This window comes from Anthonomus grandis, chromosome 3, assembly GCF_022605725.1.
Source record: "Anthonomus grandis grandis chromosome 3, icAntGran1.3, whole genome shotgun sequence".
Taxonomy (NCBI): domain Eukaryota; kingdom Metazoa; phylum Arthropoda; class Insecta; order Coleoptera; family Curculionidae; genus Anthonomus; species Anthonomus grandis.
Genome location: NC_065548.1, coordinates 32,896,602 through 32,921,003, shown reverse-complemented (window position 1 = coordinate 32,921,003; position 24,402 = coordinate 32,896,602). Strand labels below are relative to the sequence as shown.

At 31.9% G+C, this 24,402-nt stretch overlaps 1 protein-coding gene and 1 long non-coding RNA gene across 5 annotated transcripts in view; one reads left to right on the top strand and one right to left on the bottom strand.

Moving 5' to 3' along the window:
* The window catches only part of LOC126734053 (uncharacterized), a 59,874-nt gene that overhangs the window by 17,491 nt on the left and 17,981 nt on the right, over positions 1–24,402 (bottom strand). Inside the window, exon 1 of one of the 2 annotated variants that reach the window (XR_007659942.1) lies at positions 20,144–20,306. The exons of the other annotated variant lie outside the window; for it this stretch is intronic. This is a non-coding gene — a long non-coding RNA (uncharacterized LOC126734053). Of the gene's footprint in view, positions 1–20,143; positions 20,307–24,402 lie in introns of those variants that run through there. 2 annotated transcript variants of the gene reach the window in all.
* Positions 1–24,402, top strand: part of LOC126734046 (influenza virus NS1A-binding protein homolog) — a 134,289-nt gene that overhangs the window by 92,561 nt on the left and 17,326 nt on the right. For all 3 annotated transcript variants that reach the window (XM_050437564.1, XM_050437563.1, XM_050437565.1), the window contains 3 exons: positions 2,391–2,548; positions 4,944–5,071; positions 6,320–6,572. In XM_050437564.1, coding sequence (XP_050293521.1) covers positions 2,391–2,548; positions 4,944–5,071; positions 6,320–6,572 — 539 coding nt within the window. The remainder of the gene's footprint in view (positions 1–2,390; positions 2,549–4,943; positions 5,072–6,319; positions 6,573–24,402) is intronic.

Below are 24,402 nucleotides of genomic sequence, written 5' to 3'. Positions count from 1 at the left end.
TTTCTGTGGCATTGCTGCAGAATCTACATTGGTCGTCCTCTGTTATACCTATTGCCTTTAGGTGATATTTCACTGGGCAATGACCGGTTAGGAGTCCGACTGCTGTTCTGATGTCTGATCTGTTCATGTCTAGGAGCTGTTCAGCTCTTTTTCTAGAAGTGGTTATAAACTTTTTTGCCTGTCTTAGTCCTGGTGCTCAAATAAGATATATAGAATAGGATAATACATGGCAAAAAACTAGTAGTCTATTTTGAGTGTATTTTTACCTTTTCCTTGGCAGAGTCAGGGAATGTGTACCAGTTAAACAAAAACGGCTTTGATGAGAAATTGTAATTGTTGACCTAGACCCCACGATTACTGTAGAACTATTAATCTCAGATGCAGTTATTGTTGATGATGAATGATCAGATCTGTAATTATACAAAATTTGGTGTATCAAAAATATTAATCTATTTTAATTATCCATTCTTATCTATATTAGCTTCACTGTTTGTACTATATACCATTTTGGAAGCTAAAGAAGTTTTTGCACTCTTCAGGAAAGCTGCCCCTGCAGCTTTGAAGGATAAATCACTTGGTAAATTAACTGAATTATCCGCTGCTGTGTTTTTAACCAGTGCATCAGAAATCCTAGTAAAAAAATAGTTTTACACACTTACCTAATTTAATTAGTATTAGTTATAAATAAAGCTTATATGAGTAACACTAATCCTTTTTATGATGATTTTTTTATACTAGAAAAATATATTTTAAAAAAATTATCTTTGAGGTAGAGCTGATTTGTTTTATAGTCTGGCTACTGATAATATGATCTTCCTTATATAAGAAATCACTTCTAAGGATGTGATCTGAACAAACAAATATGTTCCGTTTAATTGTGTTGATTTCCATTAATGAAATCCATTGTTCCCTTTGGGCATATATTAGGCAGTCTATAATAAGTATTTGATATTTAATCAAAAAGCAAAAAAAATTACAGTAATGAATTAATATGTGTGCCAATTACTATATATATTATTGTAAGTTGCAATATGGTAAAACAAAAAAAAATTATCGACCAAATTTTAGGGAAAGACAAAATTAACTTTATACATAGATATCAATATCTAAATAAATTTCAAAATTCTTTAAAGGCAATAAAAAATTAGTAATTTCATCTATCTACCTAATGTCTATATTAAAAAAACATAACTATACATAGATAGGTACATGGGTATTAGGTATGCCTTCTTTCTGCCAAAACAACAAAAAAAAAACATAAAATCCTGCAATAAAACCAGGGACAAAATTCTAGTTTTATATTTTTTATAGCCTATTGATAGATGAATATGTTCAAAAAAATATTTAGATTTAAAAATATAAATATTTTGGTATTTTACGCACACTTTCACATTCAAGTTTTTATTAGGTTTATATCTATAAGATCCCCTATTCTACGTTTATGATGATGGTTACCCCATGATGTGATGTTATGAAAGTATCGGTACTTACTTGTGAAAAGATCGGCTTGAATTACCTTTTTATCATGATGCGGCACAAACGACACAAGTTTTTCCCATCCTAGCAATTTAAAAAAACACTAAAATGTGGCCGTTTTCCTTTTGAAACCGAAAATTAAAGAAAATACACGAATCCCGAAAATAAACAAAAAGCCGTTTGACAGATGACACTACGCGTATGGCTCAGGCGATTAAGCTCCGGTGTTGTCGCTTCAAATTTTTTAGAAGCAGTTTTAGGGATAAGAATGTTAATAATTTTGTTTTTTTTTTGCTTAAGGATATTATATTTATTCTTAAAATAGGTTAATTGTAGTATTTACACTTTTTATTTTAAATTTTCCTATAAAATACAACACAAATAAATTAAATTAACGTTATAATGGTTGTTAAAATATAGCTAAAAATTTCCTCCGTTGGAAATTTGCGTCGACTTGACAACAGAGAATCGGCAAATATGTTTGTAAACAAAACACCCCTCTTGCCCCTGTGCACATGTTGGACTCAAACAAAGTTGTTGTTTACTAATTCTAGCCTTTCAATGTTCTAAGGTACAGGCTTATTAATCAAAGGCCATTTGAAAAACATTTGCGGGCTTTTCTTATAGTTTAGAAAGCAAAACTGCCTACTGTATTTGTCATCGCAATTTGGGACGACACACTTCTTTACCGACCGGGTTTTTTCACCAAAGAACACTCCAGATATATTTAACATTAGTTTTTGTTCAACGAGACAATAAAAATAAAAAACATAATTCACTAAAACATATAAATTTTAAACGTTTTTAACCTAATTTAAAAATGTAAATTAGCGAATCGTAAAAAACTGTTATATCGATAGGATGTGTTTCTTAAAATTTAACGTCCTTCGTTAGACATTTATAACCATTTTTAGGCTAAATCCACCTCAAACGCCTTCACCCACTCAAACCCCCGCTGCTAGTCGATCACAAAGCGAGGAAAAGCCTGATTTATACTGCGCACTGACCAATATGACGTCGCAAAGATGCGCGCATGGATGCGCAAATTATAATAACACTCTTATTGTATGTGGTAAGTTCAACTTTGATCATTTTGATTTATTATTTGTTGTTATTCGTTATTTTTTTGAATGTTGTTTTTTTATTTGATCCTCGCTTTGATAAAGACATTTGATAATATAATAATAAAGCGATTTCAAATGTTATTAAAGCCACTCGTGTAGTTTGTACTTGTGGGTATAGTCATAAAATCTATCTTATGATATAGTAATAAATGTCATTTTAATTGTATGAACTTAAATTTAAAGATATCAACTTTTCGCGTAAAACCTCCTTAATCTTGTTCATATCGTTGTTGCATACTTCCAAAGGCGATAATCTATTTAAGATCGTTATATTAAACGAAAATTCTTAGTACAACTAAAAATTAATAATAAAACTAGTTTGGCGCGATGTTTTTTTGTAGAATTAATTTAAATAAATACAAGTTATACAGCGGATTCCAAAAAACCGATAATTTATGGGTCTATCGCCCTTTATAACCTAAATGCAGAGTGCCTTAGCAAAAAAAAATGTTTTCAATTCATCTCTAATATATTCTGAACAGCCCGGGATTTTTGAACATTTAATGTTTACTTATGGTGGCCGTAGTAAGTTAGGTTTCAGTGATCGATTATTAATATTTCTGGAACATATCCACAATTTTTTTCTAGTTTCGTTTAAAAAGTAGTATTTAAGTCTTTAAATACCTTAAAGAACATGGTACATTTCCTACAGGAAAATTAAATAAACATCAAGAATGGCGTTATTTCGATGTTGAAGAAAATATCATGGATATCGTTGTTTATCCTAGGCATTTTTCCTTCAACTCTGCCCTTGATTATCAGTTTTTTCATCATACTTATTCTTCTAGCAGTGTGTCCAAAATGTCGCAAATATCTTTGTTGTTTTTTATTTTTTTGTGCAGTCTATTTTTTTACTTTGGATTATTGTAGTATTGATACATTTGTTCAATGTTCAACTCAGGATGTTCTTAGTTTGTGGTGGTGATTACAAAAGAAAATAAAGTAGAGGTCTTTGAGATTTTATTTTTATTTGATTTCCTCAGGGTTCGCGTTTCGGATGCATACATATAGCTATGCAAAAAATTAGTGCTCGTACCAGTTTTAATTTTGTGTGTGTTACATTCGAATTGTTCCAAACTGTTACCAGTTTCATCGTAGCTGTTCTTGCAGTAGTAAGTCTTCTACGTATCTCTCTGTCATATCTTCCTTCGTTTGTTATGAAGCTATTTACTACTTTGAAGCCTCCAATTTCTTGAATGTATTACCACTGTTCTGTGCTCTGTCAATTATAATTTTTGTTTTTACTCTTATTAAATTCTAGCCCATACTTTTTGCTTTTTTCCTCCAGACTTTTCATTATGTTATCCATATTTCCACCTCTCCATCCGTTTAGTATTTTCGCATATTGTATTCGCTGTAGATATTTAACACAATGGGAGAGGTTATGCAGCCGTGCCTGACACCGGCATATTTTATTTATTTTAAGTGTGCCATTATTATTTCTGTATAGAAGTTTTATCAGCTAAATTAAGTGCTGAGGTAAAAACACTAAAAAATTATTAGGTCCGCTAGTATTGACCATAGATGCTGCCATTTTAATTTATCGAAGGCTTTTTTGTAATACACAGAGCACATAAACATCGAGGCATTAACTTCACGAGTTTTTTCGATTAATGCTACCGTTTTGTAGTTGTTGCAATCTAGCGGAGTTCCTTTTTTTTAAATATAGGGATGAAAGTAACGTCCAGTCGTCGGGCCACTTTCTGTTTTCCAAATCTTTCTGCAGATCAGGCGTAAAGATTTAAATAATTATCTATTATTATTATTATTATTATTTATTTAATCATCACCGGTAGAGTGAGCCAGCAATGCCTTATATGTGTCCCTATGTTACGGTTCAGCGACCTTGGAGCACCCTTTATCCATATCACATCCAACAAGTTCAAATATTAGAAGCTCGTGATGAAATTTAAAGTTATGACAGATGGAAGAGTTGGAGGATATAATTCCAGGAACATGCACACTTGGGCAGCCGAGAATCCCAGATTTTTTTATTCTGGTAGTCCAAGTCTCGGGTACACCCAATTTCACAAAAAATATCAGGTTATTCGGAAGTTATAGGATAAATAAAAAAATGTTTTTTAACTAAACCACCATGTATTTCGGTTATTCAGGGCAATAGACCTATAAAATACAATTTTTTTGGAATCTCGTGTATAATTTCTATTTGCGTTTAAAATGTGTTCTTTTCTAAATGAAACATCTTGTCATGGTAAAAATTGTATAGTAAAATAATTAATTTCTTTGAAATTTTCAACCCCTGATACAAAATCGATTCCAATATTTAAAATAATCTCTTTGTTTTATCTAAATCTGGCTTTAAATTTCAAATATTTATTTTAGGTGGTTACGACAGGGTCGAATGTCTGCGCGCATGCGAACAATATTTCCCCGATTTAAATTCGTGGAAAAACTTACCTGCTATGAGAGAGAATCGGGGTAGATTTAAGATCGCCGTTGTTGATAAAAAGGTATAGAGGAATTTTATTCTTTTAACAAATTTGTAGTATTAATAACTTGGATTATTGACTTTAACTAATAACGAAACTCCATTAAGTTCGAAGCAATGACATTCTTTATTTCTGATAAGCGTCCTTAAATCTAATTATTCTTACCTATATCAATTTTAGTTATTAAATTAATTTTTCCTGCTACCATACCGTGGGTAAAGTACGCACTTTACACCTTTACACACTTCCCAAAATTTATAAACTTTGACTTTTTACGCAAGTCTTTTCCTACTACAGTGCGTAAAGTCCTCACTTTACACATTTCCCAGGGTGTGAAAAGTTTCAAATTTAACGTTTATTTGATTAAAATTCAAATTTATTTTATAATTTGTAAATAAATGTTTTGACGTTTTTTTTACCGTTAAGTCGTTTAAGCGCGTAAAGTAATTTGATATTTTTGATCTTTTTATGTTATCTTCGGTAGTAGAAAAATTTTTGTATGTTACACGTGTGTAAAATCCCTTTTTTATTCATGGGAATTGTCGCATTTAATCGACAAATCTCTTATTCATAAACAAAGGATCATTTTACATACTTGTTACATAAATAACTATTTCTTAACTGTTTTTTAGAACTGTGAAAGTTGGAAATGTTGTATAATAATATATAGGGTGTTCATTTGAAAACTTCCCACCGCGGATTTATCGAAAACCACTATTAAAAAAAAAACGCCGAAATACGTCAAAAGGTGTGTCAAGGGGGACAACTTTCTAACCTAAAATTACTTCACCCCCTTTCACCCTCTGCTCCTCAGGGTCATCCCCTTAAAAATTTTAAATTGCAAGGGGTATCGAGTATTAGCTTGTTTAAAACGTCTTTCGAAGTCTTTTATTTTGACGTTTGATTTTTTTTAATAGGTCGATTCGTTTTCGAGAAAATTAGAAAAATCTTTGTTTATCTTAATTTCTTCAGATAGAAAACAAAAACATGAAAATATCGGTTTTTATTTCAATAGTGGTTTTCGATAAATCCGTGGTGGGAAGTTTTCAAATGAACACCCTGAATAGTAATAATAAGAATACGTCTTCAAATTTGAATTTTAAAAAAGTTTAGTAGTATTTTAAGATGAGCCTACAATATATGTCATGGTTGTATATAAAGAATGATACCTGTTAACGCGAACACAATATAGATCGATTTTCGGATAAAACTGTGTGAAATGTTTTGATAATCATGAGATAATCGAATTAACAAATTTTCATTATTAAGGTGTACGCGATCGGTGGTAGTAACGGAACCACCGAACTGGATTCCGTGGAGATGCTCGATATGGAAAACATCACTAACGGAAAATGGGTCAAAATGCCGCGCATGTCCGTTGCGAGAAGCAACTTGGGCGTGACCGAGTTGAATGGTCTAATCCATTGCGTGGGTGGATGGAACGGACAAGTGGGATTGAAACAATGTGATACTTTCAATCCGGAAACACAGGAGTGGACTCCTATGGCACCTCTAAATACAGGTATTTATCGCTTTTATATTTCTTTTATTTAGAATAATTTTTGTTGTAAATAAAAGAAACATGCACCGTATTATTCGTTGCAGTTAAAGCACGCAACAGGTTTTTCTTGAAAGTTTATGCAAAAATAACACGAAAATAAAAAAACATGAAATTCTTTTAGTAGGGGAGCTGGCGACAGATTTTTTGGGACAATTAAATTAATTATAGATCAAGTTGTTATGTTAGGCTTTGGAAGTCGTCTAAACCATAAAAAATGCAATGTTGCAGCGCAGCGTTGTTACTCGGGTGAATTGCAGAGTTGCATAAGTTTGCTAGGCAAAAATTTGCAAAAGTTTAAATTTAAAAAAAGTGTTGCATGCATAATTGTTGGCAGACTTGCATGCACTCTACCACACTTACTGAAATCGTTCTGGTGACTCATTTGATTGTAAATATATATTTTTGCATAGGTATACTTAAAACCTATCAATAGCCTAAAATTTAGTTCTTGCATGTATATCTGTCGGAAAATTCAGTCTTGCAGGCATTCAAAGTGCTATGCGCGCCCGTATGCTATATACGGCTGATTGCTGGACAGGCAAAGAATTTCATCAAATCAATTATTGGGAAATTGTTTTCATGAAAGGATCGTCATGATGATAAAATATGAATTAATTATAAAAAAATATATTTTATCAATTATGCTTTTAAAGCATCTTGATCATAATTATAAAATATTGTTACTGAGTACTACAAGTACTAGTGCTGAATGAAGTGATAGCATGACTTATTATCGTTAATTGTTATCGTTTTCCAATTTGTCGTTATTGTGTGGTGCCAAGTCATCGAACTCTTTATCTCTATGATTTACTATTCTCTTTTACGATTTTCGACTATTTTCAGCCGAATGATTATTATTCAGTTTAGCAATGATTATTGCAGAGTCTGTAAGAAATATCGACTATGTAATTATTTGGGCCGACGTTATTCACAAATTCGATCCATAATAAAGTAAATACATTGAAAATTCATCAATACCTTTGTTTCTCTCTTGCTCTGCTTCCATAATAATATCATTTATTGTTGCCGGCAAACCGCTTGTATTATATCTGTCCTCGATTTCCTCCCATCCATGGCCCAGAGTTGTTAAAGTTGTTGGATTCTGCAGATCTGCGTGACGACAAATTGGTATGCTGCAAATGTATGCTGTCCGGACTAAGTGTTACTGGAATTCATGTTTGCGGGATTAATGGATCGAAGTTTGTGGCGATTCAGAAAATATCATCTGTATTGGTGAACTTATTTTTTCCTGAATTTTTCTCATTAGGTTGATATTTTTGCATTTCTTTAAGCGGTTTATGTGGAAAACAACGGACTCTTGTATGGTCATAACTATTGTTTGTGGACATGATGGAAATTCGGGTATATCTGTTAGTGACCCTTTCAATATATTAAAGAGATGATTTTTTTTTCTTTTTTATATAATACTAGATTGAAAATAGTAACCTGTCAAGGCATGAAAAGCCGGCAGCGCAGAGCATAACTTTCCCCAGTTTTTCAAATAACGAACTTAAAATTAACATACGGATGGTTATTGCCATTGCCAACTTGAATCTATTTTAACATTTGATTTTTCCAGGTTCCATATTTCCTAACATAATTCTTAATACATCAATGTCGGAGCAGTGGTTAATTACAATTGCATTATCGTGTTTCGTATTTTCGTGTGTGCTTCCTCATGTTCTTTGCAAAACAGCTTGCTTTCGATTATTGGGACAACTACATCATTGATAACTTTATATTTGTAAAAAATTTCGTTATTGACATACATTTGTTTGCAATGAAGGATGCCATGTTATTCGCAGTTCACGCGTTAACTAAATAACGCACGAGTTCTTCCTTAAAGTTAATATTTTGCTATATGGCATGGTTGCTCTGGTTTTAAATTTCTCAACAACTTTTTATTTTTAATCAAAGGAGTAAAGTAGCGATTAGATAGCGGTAATCGTCCGAGCTTTATTTGATGTGAACATTTAAAGATTTTTTTTGGAAATATTGCTGAAAGTGAGAGGAGTTTTTTTTTACCTTATGAAAATATTAGAAAATTACACACTTCATGACAGATATACTGCAAACTATTAATTAAAAAAGGTTTTGCCAATATTTTATTCATTTAATAATGGCGACCGAGCGCTCGTCCGTATACGGCATACGAGCTCGCGATTAGCACTTCGAATACTCGAGAAAAGAGTCACTTTGCCAATAGATATAAATGACCTGCATTGCCGCCTATTTGAAGGTATACACTATTCCTATGAAAAAGGATACATTACAATCAAATGTTTCACTGGAAACATTTCAGTTGACATGTTAGACTGCATGCTAGACCGACTTTGATATAGGCACGAATTGCAAAACCTATTTATTTATGTTATTTAACTTAACAACAGTAAAATATATGAAGGTCAGTCATAATCATATTGTCCCCGTATTCAAAAATTAAAAGTCACCCTGGATGAAGGGTGCATATCCCCTCCGGCTGCAAGACTCGATTTTTTTTATTGTAAATGCCAGTCGGAATAATACTTGAAGTTATGAAGTATAACCAAATCTGGGAATCAAATCTGCAGCCAGCTCTCGTACTATTTATTTTTCATCGATCTTTAGCTACAGAAAAAAATTATGATGGTCTTTCATTAGTCTCAATGCAATATTCCATTTAATTTTAATTCTATGTATCATTCCCCGTAGCCAGAACAAGAGAGTGGTTGTTTGTTGGTGTGAATGCAGAAATATCATAAAATTCTCATTCATAGTGTAAATTTCATATCGCAGCTAAAGATTCAAAATGGCTTTTATATTGGTGTCAACTCAAAAATATTAGTGATTGTATTTGACATAATTAACCTATCGCTGCAGATATCGAGACATTAATTATTCATGGATTTTTAGAATTTCTATCTTTTTATAGAGGTAAGAATTGATTGCTCTGTAATATTATACTTGATTGACGCGTATTTTTGAGAGCTTCGACTTTGACATTTGGATCTACTTAGGCAAACATTTTGCCTGAATGATTAAAAAAAATGTGTTTCGAAAACCATCACTTTTTCATATTATAATTTTTGAGATCCGAGCTCAAATTTCCAAAATATAGCTTATAATTAAATCTATATTTCATACTTTTAAAACATCTTTGCAGAACCTACTCATTTTAAGTCGTCTAAATTAATAATTTTTCAATTAAAATAAATTATTGCCCATATATAGGGCAATATATTTAAAAATTTTTAAAAACTTAAAAATTTTTAAAAACTTTTTTAAAAACTTTAAATAGCCATAGCCAACCCTAAAAACAGTTTCTATTGAACGAAAGAATTGTATTGCACCCTTAGCTGCAACGCCTTGGATAGGGTGAGATACACCTTTAAACTCAATTATTTCCATAGACTCATACAAATAAGTATGGGATAATGTCAAAAAATAAGACATAAGATATAAAGATACAACTTTTAAAAGGCCTTAAACAATAAAAAATCTACAATAAACTAAAGACTAAGAATATAAGAAAACTACAGCTTTTAACAAAGAAACAAATTATGGGAGAAACGAATTATGGGAGTAACGATAAGACGCTGCAATTTAAATATTCTGTTACCGTATAAAAGGAATTTTTAATTAAATTTTTTTTCAATGAAGCTTTGAAACTATTAACCTTCTCAATTTTTTTTAATTTCAATGGGAAGATTATTGTATAATTTAATTGGTAGAACTAGTGGGCTGTTTGCCACTTTGGTTAATTTATGTTTGGGTAAATCGAAATTTAAGTAAACCCTGAGTTCATAGTGGGTACCTCTTCTAGACAAAGAATAGTCAGACAGGTTACGCTTTATATGCATGACCGAGTTCAAAATAAATAGGCAATGAAATGGCATAATTTTTAAGTCTGGATTGTTCTACAAGAAAATATATAAGGCTTAAATAAAATAGTTCTAATTATTTTTTTCTGGGCCGTAAGAACTTCACCACTTACCACACTCTCACTAGAACAGTTACCCCAACACATTATGCCATATGACAAACATGATTGGACATAACCATAGTAATAAAGAAGGATCAGGCCAATATCGATTTCATTACGTAACTGTCAGATCACATAGGCATAAATTGATAATTTCTTTAAAACCATATCTACATGATAAGTACTAAGTAAGGTTGTCAACTACATGGTAAGTACTTGACAACCTTATTTTGTTCTATGGTTTTGTTATGCATTTTAACAAGCAAGCTTTTATTCATATCGGTAAGACTAAAAAATATCATTTTAGTTTTTGACTCATTAAGCACTAGGCTGTTCCTGCTACTGATACTTATCATTCGGTTAACTACCCGGTTAAACCTCTAGATAGTTCTTCTAAGTCACCACTCGACGTTGATATAACAACATCATCTGCAAACGCAGCTATATGGTTGCCAGGAAATTCGTCCAAGATGCCATCAAAAAATATAACAAATAACAGTGGCTATGGTATATAGTAAGTAACAAATGCTAATGTGGGACACCACTAACAACTGGTAGGGACTCAGACGCACCTAAAACATTTCCATTCTTTAATATCGTTTCTTGATATCTACCGGTCAGGTAGGATTTAATCCATTTATGGGCAAGACCACGCATACCACAGTCATTAAATCTATCCAACAATAGGTTAATATTTATTACATCAAACCCCCTTTTTATATAAAAAAAATAGGCTTACACATTTGTTGTTTAATTGCAAATTAGACAAAATATATGAGTATAGGGACAAAATTGCATCTTGTGTAGTGCGTCCCGTCCTGAAACCAAACTGGTATTTACTAAAAAAAATTTCTTTGAGTAGAAAAGACTCCAAATGTTTAGAGAAACATTTTTCGAAAACACCGAAAAGAGTGAAATTCCTCGATAATTGGATATCAAATGCTTATCACCTCCTTTATGGATAGGGACAAGAGAGTTCTTTAGAGCCGATGGAAATTTCCCCTTCCTGAAATGACAGATTAACAAGATATGTAAACGGTGTCACCAAAATTTCAAGGACGTGTTTAATAAGAGAGCAGGGAATTCCTTCATCACCAGCCGAGTGTTGGTTAGTAGGACAGATAAATAATTTCACGTATTTTCCTTTCATCATACGAACATTAAATAATGGATTTAAAATTATTTTATTATTTAATGTTTTTGGCGATTTATTTGTTAAGGCTAAATTCCCATTATTTACAATTTTGTTTACAGACTCAATAAAAAAATGGTTAAAAAGTTCAGTGGCTTCCTGCATATCGCTAAAATTAGAACCATTTTCGTTATTCCTTAAATATTCTGTTGTTTGGAATATTCCTAAATATAATAAACTCTTAAATAGAAAGGGAGGTCGAGTGATATTATTGGAAGTTACATTTCAGGCAATTATTCTCTGTTTATCAAGGAAAACAATAAATAAAAATAGTATTTTGATTTTTTTAATTAAATGTAAAAAATTATTTCCGTTATTTTGCATACAATAATAAAGCCTACTTTCAAAATTTTCACGTACATTTACGTTTTTCGTTCATAATATATAACTATTTCAATTTTTTTAATTATCATCCTGTATAGCACTTAAGGCGTCTTTCCAAGCGCTACTACCAAAGCTGTTTATTTTATTCTCAACACGTGTTTCGCTAATGGTGTTAGCATCTTCAGGAGAACAAAACTCAATTTCTAAAATTATAGATTTGGCTAAATCATATATTTTATAATAGATTTTTTATTACAAAACAAAAAAGATAAATAAAAAAATCCTTCCATACGTCTTTAGATACATCGATTTTAGAAACATTATATTGTAAAACTATTCCAAAAAAATTAATAATAAACCTTTGAAAATGGAAATACAAACTTGAGGCATTTTTCTTACAATTTCTTGGACCGTCGATAAGTTTAGTATAATTATATTTTATAGCACGACGCTTGTTCGGCCCGATCTGCGTAAACGGCGGTATCGAGTACTGGTCAACAGCAATTCAATGTTATGAAAAATTGAAATGTTAAATTTGTATATTGAGAGTAACTGATAGGGAGTTCACTTAGAAGTTTTTTATGTTTATTTAAAAAAAATGAGAAAAAGAAAAGACGGAAAGCCAGAGCTTTAGGTATTATTCTTAACGAAAAAGTAGGAAACCTAAAAGAACCAGTTTAGGCCTAGAATGTCTGCAAATACGGAGTAAAAATGCATATAGCATGTTGTATTTAAAAGTGAGACACACATTTTTTAAAAATAAATTCAACTTTGGGGTTTATTATTATATGCCCGTTTTATAAAGCTCAGGTGTGTGTCTATAGTTTTTTTTTAATTCTGATTGCTAAGAACTGTTTAAAGCATATTTAAAGCTGATTAACATTTTTGAAAGAAATTAATTCAATAAATGTTTTCCCCTGATAATCATGCCCGAGTTTTGCGAGCCCGACATGCCCGCCGTTTCGTTTAGCTCCTTGTCTGTATGTTTATTACATATATATTAACGATTAATGTTATATATATTAAAATTTTTATTCTTAGGCTGTACATTATAAATTAATTTGTAATATTAATATAGTGTTGTTGGTAATTAAAGTACATTACTATCATAATTTATTTTTTGTATTTTGATTGCTAACAAACTGTATTTTACTGGCATATTTGTAAGTGAGAGATTTTTTTTTTTCGATTCTATAGGGTTGCTTCTACCTTTTTTTAGCAGGAGTCACTCACATGACTCTAATTTAATATTTATATCTTGATTACTAAAAACTGTTTTAGGTACATATATTTGAAAGTAGTGAGACAAAATTATAAAAAATTTTATATTTCATTCTTTCTCTCCGTATTTTGTGATACTAATACCCTCCTATATAAAAGCATTTTTTATGAATAAATTAAATCCGTCAATTTGAATAGTAAATAAACTGTATTACCAAAAAAATATTTTGAAGATATTTTGATTGAAATAATACAAAAATGTAATTTTATTTACTAAATGAAACGTCGTGAAATATCAAAATACGCGTGCGACTTTTATGTAAAAATTCGCAAAAAGTCCAATCGCCTGCAAACTAAAAAATGCGCGAATCGGTTCCTCCCGACGAATCTTGGGTGACATTAACCCGTCTGCTGTGAGACGAACAGCGTTCTGCTTCGCTTTCGAGATGCGTTGTTGCCAAATGCTCACCTTCCCGATAAAGCGTGTTAAATTAATTTTGGGTTATAGAAAAATGAATGTTCAGTTATGCTGTTGTTGGATCTAGATCGTATTGTGTTCGCTTGACTTTTGATCTATATGAGATCATCCTCAGGAATATAAAACAGATCATCTGCGTTCAGCAAAGTTTGCTCAGCAGCTGTTCATAAAAGACTTTGTACAGTTTAGATAATATTACTTATAGTATAATATCAGCTCCATAAATTATGAATTAATATATTTTATTAAACGCATATAATCTATTTTATGTAGTCCTAAAGATATCTACCGAGATTTAAACATTGACTAAGGTACAGATTAGACCATGTAAAAGCCTTTTTCGACCTACTCAACATTATTGTACTTTTTTAATGTTTTAACAAAAAAAAACAGATTGGCAAAAAGAAACTGTGAAAAAGAATGATGTAATGATTAATGTTGTTTCATAAATAAAAAGAGCTCTTTTATTTACATATTTACAATAAGGGATTTACAATAAGAAAAAATGAGTCTTGCAGCCGGAGGGGTGTGCAACCCTTCTCCAGGATGACTTTTAGTTTTTGATTACGGGGACAATTTGATTATGACTGACCGTCATATATTTTATTGTTATTAGTAAAATAACATAAATAAATAAGTCTTGCAATTCGCGTCCATGGCAAAGTCGGTCTTGCATGCGGCCTAACAAGTCAACTGAAGTCGTTCTGGTGATTCATTTGATTGTAAATGTCTTTTTGCATAATATCGTATCGTTTATGCCTTTAAATAGGCGAAAATGCAGGTCTTGCATTTATATCTATCGGAAAGTGAGTCTTGCAAGCATTCAAAATGCTACGCGCGAGCTCTTATACCGTATACAGCCGATCGCTCGGTCGTGAATATTAAATGAATTAATTATTAAAATTTTGTAGTATATTATATTATAAGGTGAACTTCACTTTTTGACCACTGCAATGTACATCTCTATGAGTAATATCATTTCATTTTCGGTAAGATTTTATTTTCTTTGAATTGCTTATTTCAAATATTTTTCGTATCTTATAATTGGATCTTTCGTGAATCACCTTTTATATCTGTGCACGTGAATACCTGGTTTTCGTAACCAGGTCAAGCGACCTAGTGTATTCATAATAATGACGCAGATAGACTCAATATCCTTCCTCTCCCCTAAATTTTGCCCTTGAGCTAGTACGAACAGCTGCCTAGATTTCTGTTCGTTTCAGTTTATACGCATTCTTCGTGAGGAGAGAACGTGTTTTTACGATGCCGAAAACAAGCAGTGAAAAAATTTTTTGTGTCGTTTGTCGAAAAAGCGATACATGTGTTATTTCATTTAAAGAAGAAACTTTAAAAAAGTTTAACGAAATATTGCATGTTCGTAAATTTGATATTTTTCAGTGGCAAGAGTATATCCTTGCCGAATGATATCAATACTAAGCAGGGATATCATAAACATTGTTACAAGAAATTTACCGCAGCCGCAAAAAATATATTGAATCGTCGCAAGTATCTGTTGCAAAGACATCATCGGTGATCAGTACAGAGTAAGTAATTGATTCCGGCATGTGATCATATCCAGTAACATGGATATTTGAAAAATTTTAGTATTGATATTGGTGAACATGGCGAAGAATTAACTATCACTCAAGTTTCCGACGAAGCCGATGATGCATCAGCAAAACCATCATCATTAGAATTTCATCAACACGAGACATCAGATGAGTGTTGGCTAGAGCCTGAACCAGGCTTATCAAGTGAGCCTCAACCCGGTCCGTCAAATGAACCTGAAGGTGATTCATCAGATGAGCCTCAACCTGGAACATCGCCACAACGAACACAAGAACAATCACAGGACACTTGTATGTGTATATTCTGTGGCATGTGTAACACCGGAAAACATGAAAAGATCATCGTCAAAATTTAATTATAAGTACCGATATAAAAACGATTTTAAGTTTAAAAGATAAAGTCTTCTCATGACAATTGAACATATATTGCGGGAATGTATGACTTGTGTTTTTTTAATGGATTTTTAAAATCGCTATATATTAAATATTTACAAAACAACCTTTACGGTTAACTGACAAAGCCGATATTAAATTTAAAGCGCGCCGTCTAAAAGAAAAATTACTTAATACTTTTAGGAAAAAAATCACGTTCATATCAATTAATAAGAAATCCATTGTTAACCAATAAACTGGGCTATTCTTGAAAAATGATTTAGTAGAACTTGAGAAATGTGATATTATTAAAAAAGCAGCAATTTTATTGAGAGAAGAAATAGCCAATATTAAACCTAATAAATTACCGGACACCCTGACCACTAATAATTTAATTGAGGGTAAATGCATTATTTCAAACGCTCTCCTTGATTTTTATAGTACACTATTGAGCGGTTTGAATAACCGGCGAAAAGGAGTGAATTTTGTAAACGTTTGGGTCAAACTTTCTCTGAGGATGCAATTTTCGCAGTATCGAATGGGCAAATAAAAACATCGAAGCATATAACTTTGGGAATGGCAATAAAAGTTCTAACAGTAATAATATTATACAGGGTGTCCCAGCGAAAACGAAACAGAGGTATTTTTGGTATGAAAAAAAAAATTTTTTACAAAAATCTCGAACACGTCGATTTTATTTTTGAGGGGGACAACTTTTCCTTACCAAGGCACCCTCATACCAGTAACCCTCTTCGATCACCCCTAAAATCTTAAATAGAAAGAGGGGTCGTGTGATACCATATTTTAAAGGTCTTTTAATTCTGAATATAACTGCCAAATTTGAAGTGGCTAAAATTTTTTATCCGGATATGACAGCTTGTCAAAATTGTAGAAACAGCGAAAATGAAAAAGGTATTTTGAACTCTGTTTTGGATAATATTTTTAAAAGAATAAGGAAGTCCTAATTTCAAAGGGGTCACTTATTAATTAAGAGGCCACCTTAATACCTGGAACCCTTTACGAGGGGTTGAAAGCACCCCTTAAATCTTAAATAGAAAAAGGGGTCGTGTCATTCCTTATTTTGAAGGCCTTTTTACTCTGAATTTAAATGGTGGCTTCTGAGTGACTGATGGATATCTTGTGGATATAAAAATAGCAAGAAATACAATCTTTACTGCCAGTAAAAGTGGAGAGATAAGAAATACCTACCCTTTTCGATGTTGGAAAACGACTTTATCATCATCAGAATGATTTCCGCCTTCCATTATTTCCACTATTCTTGGATATACGGCATTTTCCAAGAGATCTCGGTACATTTCTGCATTCAAATTTCCGGGCAGAAAAAACGGACCAACAATGGAGCCGCCCAAGATTCCCGCCCAAACATTTAACTTTTCAGGGAACTGGGTAGGAACTTCACGAAACTGGCCCGGATTTGCATTTGACCAGTAGCGGCAGTTATGACGATTTACGTTGCCATTAAGAAAAAAAGTACATTCATCTGAAAAGCAAATGTTGTAAATAAGACGCGGATTAACAGTTATCATATCACTAAGCGATTCACAAAATTGCACTCGTCTGTCAAAATCGTCCTCATTCAGTTCTTGCACCAGATGAATTTTGTAAGCATGGAATTTATTATGCTTAAGTATCCTATGAACACTACTTTTGCTTACTCCTGTACTCGTCGCCAATTTTCTGACACTTATTCCTGGCTCGGCATTAAGGTTACCGAGGACAGTTATTTGCATTGCTTCGTTGACAACAACAGCATTTTGAACTCACGCTTTTTATTTAAGACACTGCCAGATTCCCTAAATTTAGCAACTATTTCTAGAACGTATTTTCTGTTGACTCGTTTTTCTGGATGAAGGTCATTAAATTCTTGTACCGTTCTATTGGCACAATTGTTATGCCGAAAGAAAAACTCTATCATCTCAACCCTCTCTGCAGTAGAATAAACCATTGCTAACAGTGTTTCAACACGTAAAAGACTGGGTAATAATTTAAAACTATTTAAATAAATGCTGCTTTATGAAAAAAGATCACGAGACACGATCCCTCTTTCTGTTTAAGATTTAAGGGGTGCTTTCAACCCCTCGTAAAGGATTCCAGGTATTACGTGGCCTCTTAATTAATAAGTGACCCCTTCGAAAATAGGATTTCCTTATTCTTTTAAAAATATTATCCAAAAAAGAGTCCATAATATCTTTTTCATTTTCGCTGTTTCCGCAATTTTGACAAGCAGTTTTATCCAGAGAAATAATTTTAGCCACTTCAAATTTGGCAGTTATATTCAGAATTAAAAGACCTTTAAAATAAGGTATCATACGACCCCTCTTTCCATTTAGGATTTTAGGGGTGATTCCACCCCCTTATTATTATTTAGAAAGGGGTTGCTGGTATGAGGGTGCCTTGGTAAGGAAAAGTTGTCCCCCTCAAAAATAAAATCGACGTGTCCGAGATTTTTGAAAAAAAAATTTTTTTTTCATACCGAAAATAGCTCTGTTTCGTTTTCGCTGGGACACCCTGTATATGTATAAATATGCACTACTGGTAACATGGCTTAAGTTAAGATAACAATACATATATTATGGAGGGCTATGGTATAATGCAAAAGTGTTTTTCTTCTTTCTTATTGTGCTCCTTTCAAGTAATTTGCCAGCTCATTAGTCAGTACTTGTGTTTTATATGGCTCTGGACCATACCACAGGCACTTCTAATTCTAATTTGACTGTCTTCCACCGTTCACTTTTTCTTTCCCTACTATCACCCCTGGAAAGATAGTCTCGAGTTAAATGATCGTAACACATACGCTTAAAACTTTTGAAACAAAACATGAAACAACATTAAGTTTTTTTTTTACTTAACCCAGATGCCATTGAATTGATGGTCACTGATAATTTTATATCTTTTTTCTTACTATGCTATAATATGATGTATGTACAACATATTATGTACGGGTGATCATAAACCATTAGTGAAGCATGGCTATGAAAGTATGTACATCTATAGTACAAGCTTTTTGTTTTTGTCGTGAATTAAATTGAGAAGAGAAGAATTAAATTAGAGTGAGAAGGATGGATTTTATATAGTTTTCTTAGCTTAATAACTGAGTTTTAAAAAGATTAGTTTAGTCTTACCACTACAATTTAATCTTGTTGTATTCCAAGAATTTAACAATTGTGATTATTGTGTCTCTCTAAATTGGGATTTGTTTCTTCTTCCTAAGTAGAAGGTAAGAAAATGAGATTTATGTTCTCTTCTTGGCTGCACTAACATTTTTTAAGTTAATTTGTAATTCATAGAAAGAAAAACATTCAAATGCAAGTGTTATTTACCTAGTTATGATGTTAAATTTAGATTTATTGATAAATAGTTGAGCAAAATATGCTTGACCTATAATCTGCAAAACAAACAAAAAGCATTAATTAGGTATTACAGACATTAAGTCTAAGGTAAATATTGGTTATTGGGCATTTTAGGAAGACTAATTTCAGTCATTAGTCACAGTCAATCAGTCATAGTTTTAGAATGGGTTAAATTTTTTTTCTCTATTACACAAATATGATCCGTGAATATTAAAAATTTCCTTGTCTGTTTTAATTAAAAAAGATACATACAAGTCACCATAAATAATATTTTTTAAGAAAATTTTCAGATAAATTTGTTGACTATAGCTTTTTGGCTGAATCTCCTATATTTGGTGTTTTTTTTGCTTCAACAAACCTTCAATAACACATTTTTTATTCATTTTTAATATAACATTCTTTCTTATTTGTATTATTTTATACTTTTTTATTATTTTATGATTATTTAGTTGCATAAAATAGCCAAATGTATTTGTACTTTGAAGAAATATGAATCATTTGTGTTTAACATTCTAAAAATCGCTAGTAAACAATAGCGTATTATTAAGTCACTGTTAATGGTGTCCATATATAGATCATGTTACGTTTATACAGAAGTTTCCTTTAATATGTAATTCATAGAAAAAAAACGCTTAAAATGCAAATGTTGTTTGCCTAGTATAAGCAGAAGATTTTAAATTTAGAGTGATTAGCTATAAATATAGAAATTTATGGAATTATTTCAGTTTATTATGGTTTAAGAAAAATTGTAAATTATTAGTTCTTGTATTATTCATAAAAAATATCAATTTAAAATTAATAAATGTCAGGCCAAAAATGTTAAATTCAAATCCGGTGGCGGTAAATAAATATTTTAATTTAATATATGGGGCGTTTACCAATTTTTATTATAAAAACAATATTAATCAAATAAATCAAATATTAGTCTTAGTGATAATTACTTACATTATATATTTAAAAACCACGATACTTAAATTACTTGTTGATTATGTTGATAAATATGTTGATACATGTAGTCAAGTGTAAGATGACATAACGTACGTACCTGGAAAAAATAAATGTGTTGAGCAACCGATTTCCTAATTATGTTATGTTATTTAGTATTTAGATATTTTGATTATTAAAAGATTTAAACATTTGTAACTAGTTAAATTCTTATTTAACAGCTATTTATTATATTTGAAATATTATTACGCATTGTGTCTGTCACCCACTAGCGCAATATAAATGTGCTTATTAACTGCTTAAACAGATGGTAAAATAGGATATTTGGGAAGGTAGAGTTTCATACTATAAATAGTACAGGAAAACGTAGTTTGCAACATTCAAATCTGTAAGTGGCTCAAACACTCCATAATACAGTGCTAAGTGGCTCAAACACTCCACAATACAGAAAGATTGCTCTGTGGCTCAATCACTCCACAATAAGCAACTTGTTGGTAAATAAATCTACGTTATATGGCCATTTTACGTAAAAGGAGAAAGATGATGTGCAGCTCTAGCACTCTGCTTTTAAATATTTTATGTAGATTAAACAGGTTTTAAATGGTTTATGTTAAATATTATTATTATCTTGTAAAACACATATATTTAAAATAAAATGTTGAAATGTAAATAGCAACAACAATAAAAATAGGAAAAAAAAATAATGAAAATTGGATATGCTCCGTGAGAAAACTCACCAGTATAAAAATAACCCAAAATAAGGCACAAGCACTTAAAACAAATAATATTCACGCACGCTACTTTCACTTCAAAAGTCGAATATGTTTTAAAAAGATCTTTTAAGCAAAGTTTGGATCTCAGGGCTCTTAGAATGGATGTTTATAAGATCGAACCTCTAGTATCGAATTACTCTTGTATGGTCCATAAATTCTTTCTTAATCTTAATAGTTATTGCGGCGTTAAAAGAAATGGGGCGAAGTGTTTGGTCTAGTTTAATATTTTTTAAAGGGAAAAAAACTTACATCTTACATAAATTATATTATGTGTTTAAAATGTTACATAAATCAAATAATATCTATAAATATTATATATGGGAAGTCTATTCAAAAGCTAAAATACTTATTACAGCATGAAGTTAAAAAAAAAAGATAAAAATAAAAAATTAAATTAAGAAGTATTTTTCCGATTCATTTAACAAAAAATAATATAAAATTGCGATAAAAATGCCGAACTTTATCGAGAAAATAACAATTTATATTAACGTTCTTGGTAAAACAACAAATATCTATAAATATGACCAGCCAAGTTTGCAAATCTTTTCACATTCTATGATTTCCTGACTATTAATAAACTTCCTGAGCTGCACTTTTTACCACCAATAAATAATATTTTTATTTGGACAATGAGAATAAATCATTCTGATATAGCTTATACAGAGTGCGGCAGAGGAATAGGATGTTTTTGAAATAATCATAAAAATAAAAAGTTTTTGCTTTACGGAAAATTTATTGGTAGACCAACATACACAAAGACGTAGCATTTGATAATACTCGAATGGAATTTCAGCTGTGGAAAAGAATCTCAGGCATATGGTCACCGTTTCCATCGACACATTTTTGAAGGCGTTCGCGGAAACTAGCATCGACTTTTTGCAACAAATCTCTATTGATTTCACTAATTTTCTGGCAGATTGCATCTTTCAATTCATCTAAAGTACGAGGATTATTTTCATAGACTTGGGACTTGAGGTACCCCCATAAAAAGAAGTCACACGTGGACATGTCCGGGGACCTAGGAGGTCACCGAATCTTGAAATAAAATGGTTGGCAAAACAAGGGACGAAAAACAGCCATGGATGCCCTGGAAACCACAAACGGTCACGGTCAATACGTCTTCTTTCTAACTGGGGGATAAAGAAGGTGTTTACCATAATAACGTAACGTTCAGACGTTACTGAAACGGTAACCCCATTTTTTTCAAAAAAATCGGGGCCTATCAAGCCGAATTTGAAGTGAATTGAAATGCTTATCACCGAACTTAATCTGACGCACATCCCTCTAATGCCCAATGCCACTACCTGTCCTAAAAACGTTCGCTCTTTATGCCGCACGAGTTATAAGGATAAAATATTAGGAAATTAATAGTAAATATTACAGGAAATAATTGAGCCTCGCGCATTAAACGCAAAGTATGCATTTTAAGTTTTATCCAAAATTATGACAAAAGTTTTAACTATTTTTAAAAGATTTTTTATACAGGGTGTTCATTTGAATACTTCCCACCACGGATTTATCAAAAACCACTGTTTAAAAAAAAAACGCCGAAATACGTCATAAGGTTTGTCAAGGGGGACAACTATCTAACCTAAAATTACTTCACCCTCTGCCCCCCCCCAGAGTCATCCCCTTAAAAATTTTAAATGGCAAGGGGTATCGAGTAATAGCTTGTTTAAAAGGTCTTTCGGAGTCTTTTATTTTGACGTTTGATTTTTTTAAATAGGTCGATTCGTTTTCGAGAAAATTAGAAAAATCTTTGTTTATCTTAACTTGTTCAGATAGAAAACAAAAACATGAAAATATCAGTTTTTATTTCAATAAGTGTTCAAAATGTTGCCCGTTAGGGTTTGCCAAATCTACAATTCGTTTATAATTTAAAACGGAAACTACCAACATAAACAACAATTCCGAAGATTAGACGTGGAAAAAACTAAATAACAACCTGAATTTTTTTCCGTATTCTTTTCATCAACACAGATATCCTACGCGAACTGTATTAAGAAAAATAAAGAATTTATTTTGCCGTCAGTTACATTTGTGACAGTCTTGGAATAGTGAAAATTTATTTGTTGAATTGAAGATTTTACTTCCAAAATGGTTTACACACTAGCCGCAAGAGTGGAAATTATTTTAATTTATGGTTCCCAAAATCAATTTGCTCGGCAAACTGGCGTCACGTTTAACGCCAGACATCCGGAGAAGATAACTTCGCATAGATATGTTTTGGACCTTGTTACTAAGTTTACTGAAACTGGATCTGTTGCAAATAAAAAACGTGATCATCGGCGAATTTTGGATGAAGCCGCTCAAGATGAAGTTTTGGGTCATTTTGGAATAAATCCTAATAATTCATTACGCAAAATTGTTGCTGCCACTGGTATTTCATTAGGCTCTGTTCACACAGTTACCAAACTTCAGCGATGAATGTACAATTTTTCTAAATTTAGGATTTGTTAATAAGCATAACTGTAGATATTGGAGCAGTGAAAATCCTCATGCATTTGTAGAAGGGCATACCCTCAAAAAATTATGTATGGGCAGGCATTTTAGAAAATAAAGTGAAATGAAGATAAACAGAGAGTTTTCTAATTTTCTCGAAAACAAATCGACCGATTTAAAAAAATCAAACGTCAAAATAAAAGACTTTGAAAGACCTTTTAAACAAGCTATTACTCGATACCCCTTGCTATTTAAAATCTTTAAGGGGTTGACCCTGGGGGGCAGAGTCACAAAGGGGTGAAGTCATTTTAGGTTAGAAAGTTGTCCCCCTTGACAAACCTTTTGACGTATTTCGGCGTTTTTTTTAAACAGTGGTTTTCGATAAATCCGTGGTGGGAAGTTTTCAAATGAACACCCTGTATAAATATTATCAATCGATTTGGCCATTGTGTCAGCTATAATTGTCTTGAAGAGTTAGAAACTGAAGCAACGTTTTCTAGTTCGAATCAGACTGTGTATGTCCGGAAGACATCATACGCGCCCCTAATTTATGTACCGGCTTAGCTTTTAACATATTCGACAGATTCGTGAACAACCTCTCGGGAAAAGATACTCTACACGACATTGTAGGTATTATTTTTCAAAATATCGATGAAAATATATTTGTTACGGAAATTTCAGCTGGTTCCTATGAAGGCGACAATACTTCAGAAAAATAAGGCGCACTTTTGACACCGTAACATATGACCTGGCTCTGTATACAAAAAAACCCAAGATAGTTGAAAAATTATTGCCTCTTGGAAGTGTGGAACGTTCACTAACATCGAAAGTTTTAGAAATCACCAATTTTTTAAATTAACGTGGATGTTGTCTGATGTTTTGAATATTCCGAAAACACCTATGTGGGTGGGATTTAATAGTTTAATTTTTAACGATAAAACGACACAACAAACACTCTTACCTTACCACTATTAACTCGAATCACTCATCTACGAATACTGCAGTAGTCAAACACAATGTTGCAAAGCCTCAAAGTTGCAGATGAATGTAATGAACAATATATTCAAGTCAGTTATGATTTAGCCATCGCGAAAGTAGCATTACAGTTGCAGTGTACAAAAAACCGCACTTTGATCGATTGTTA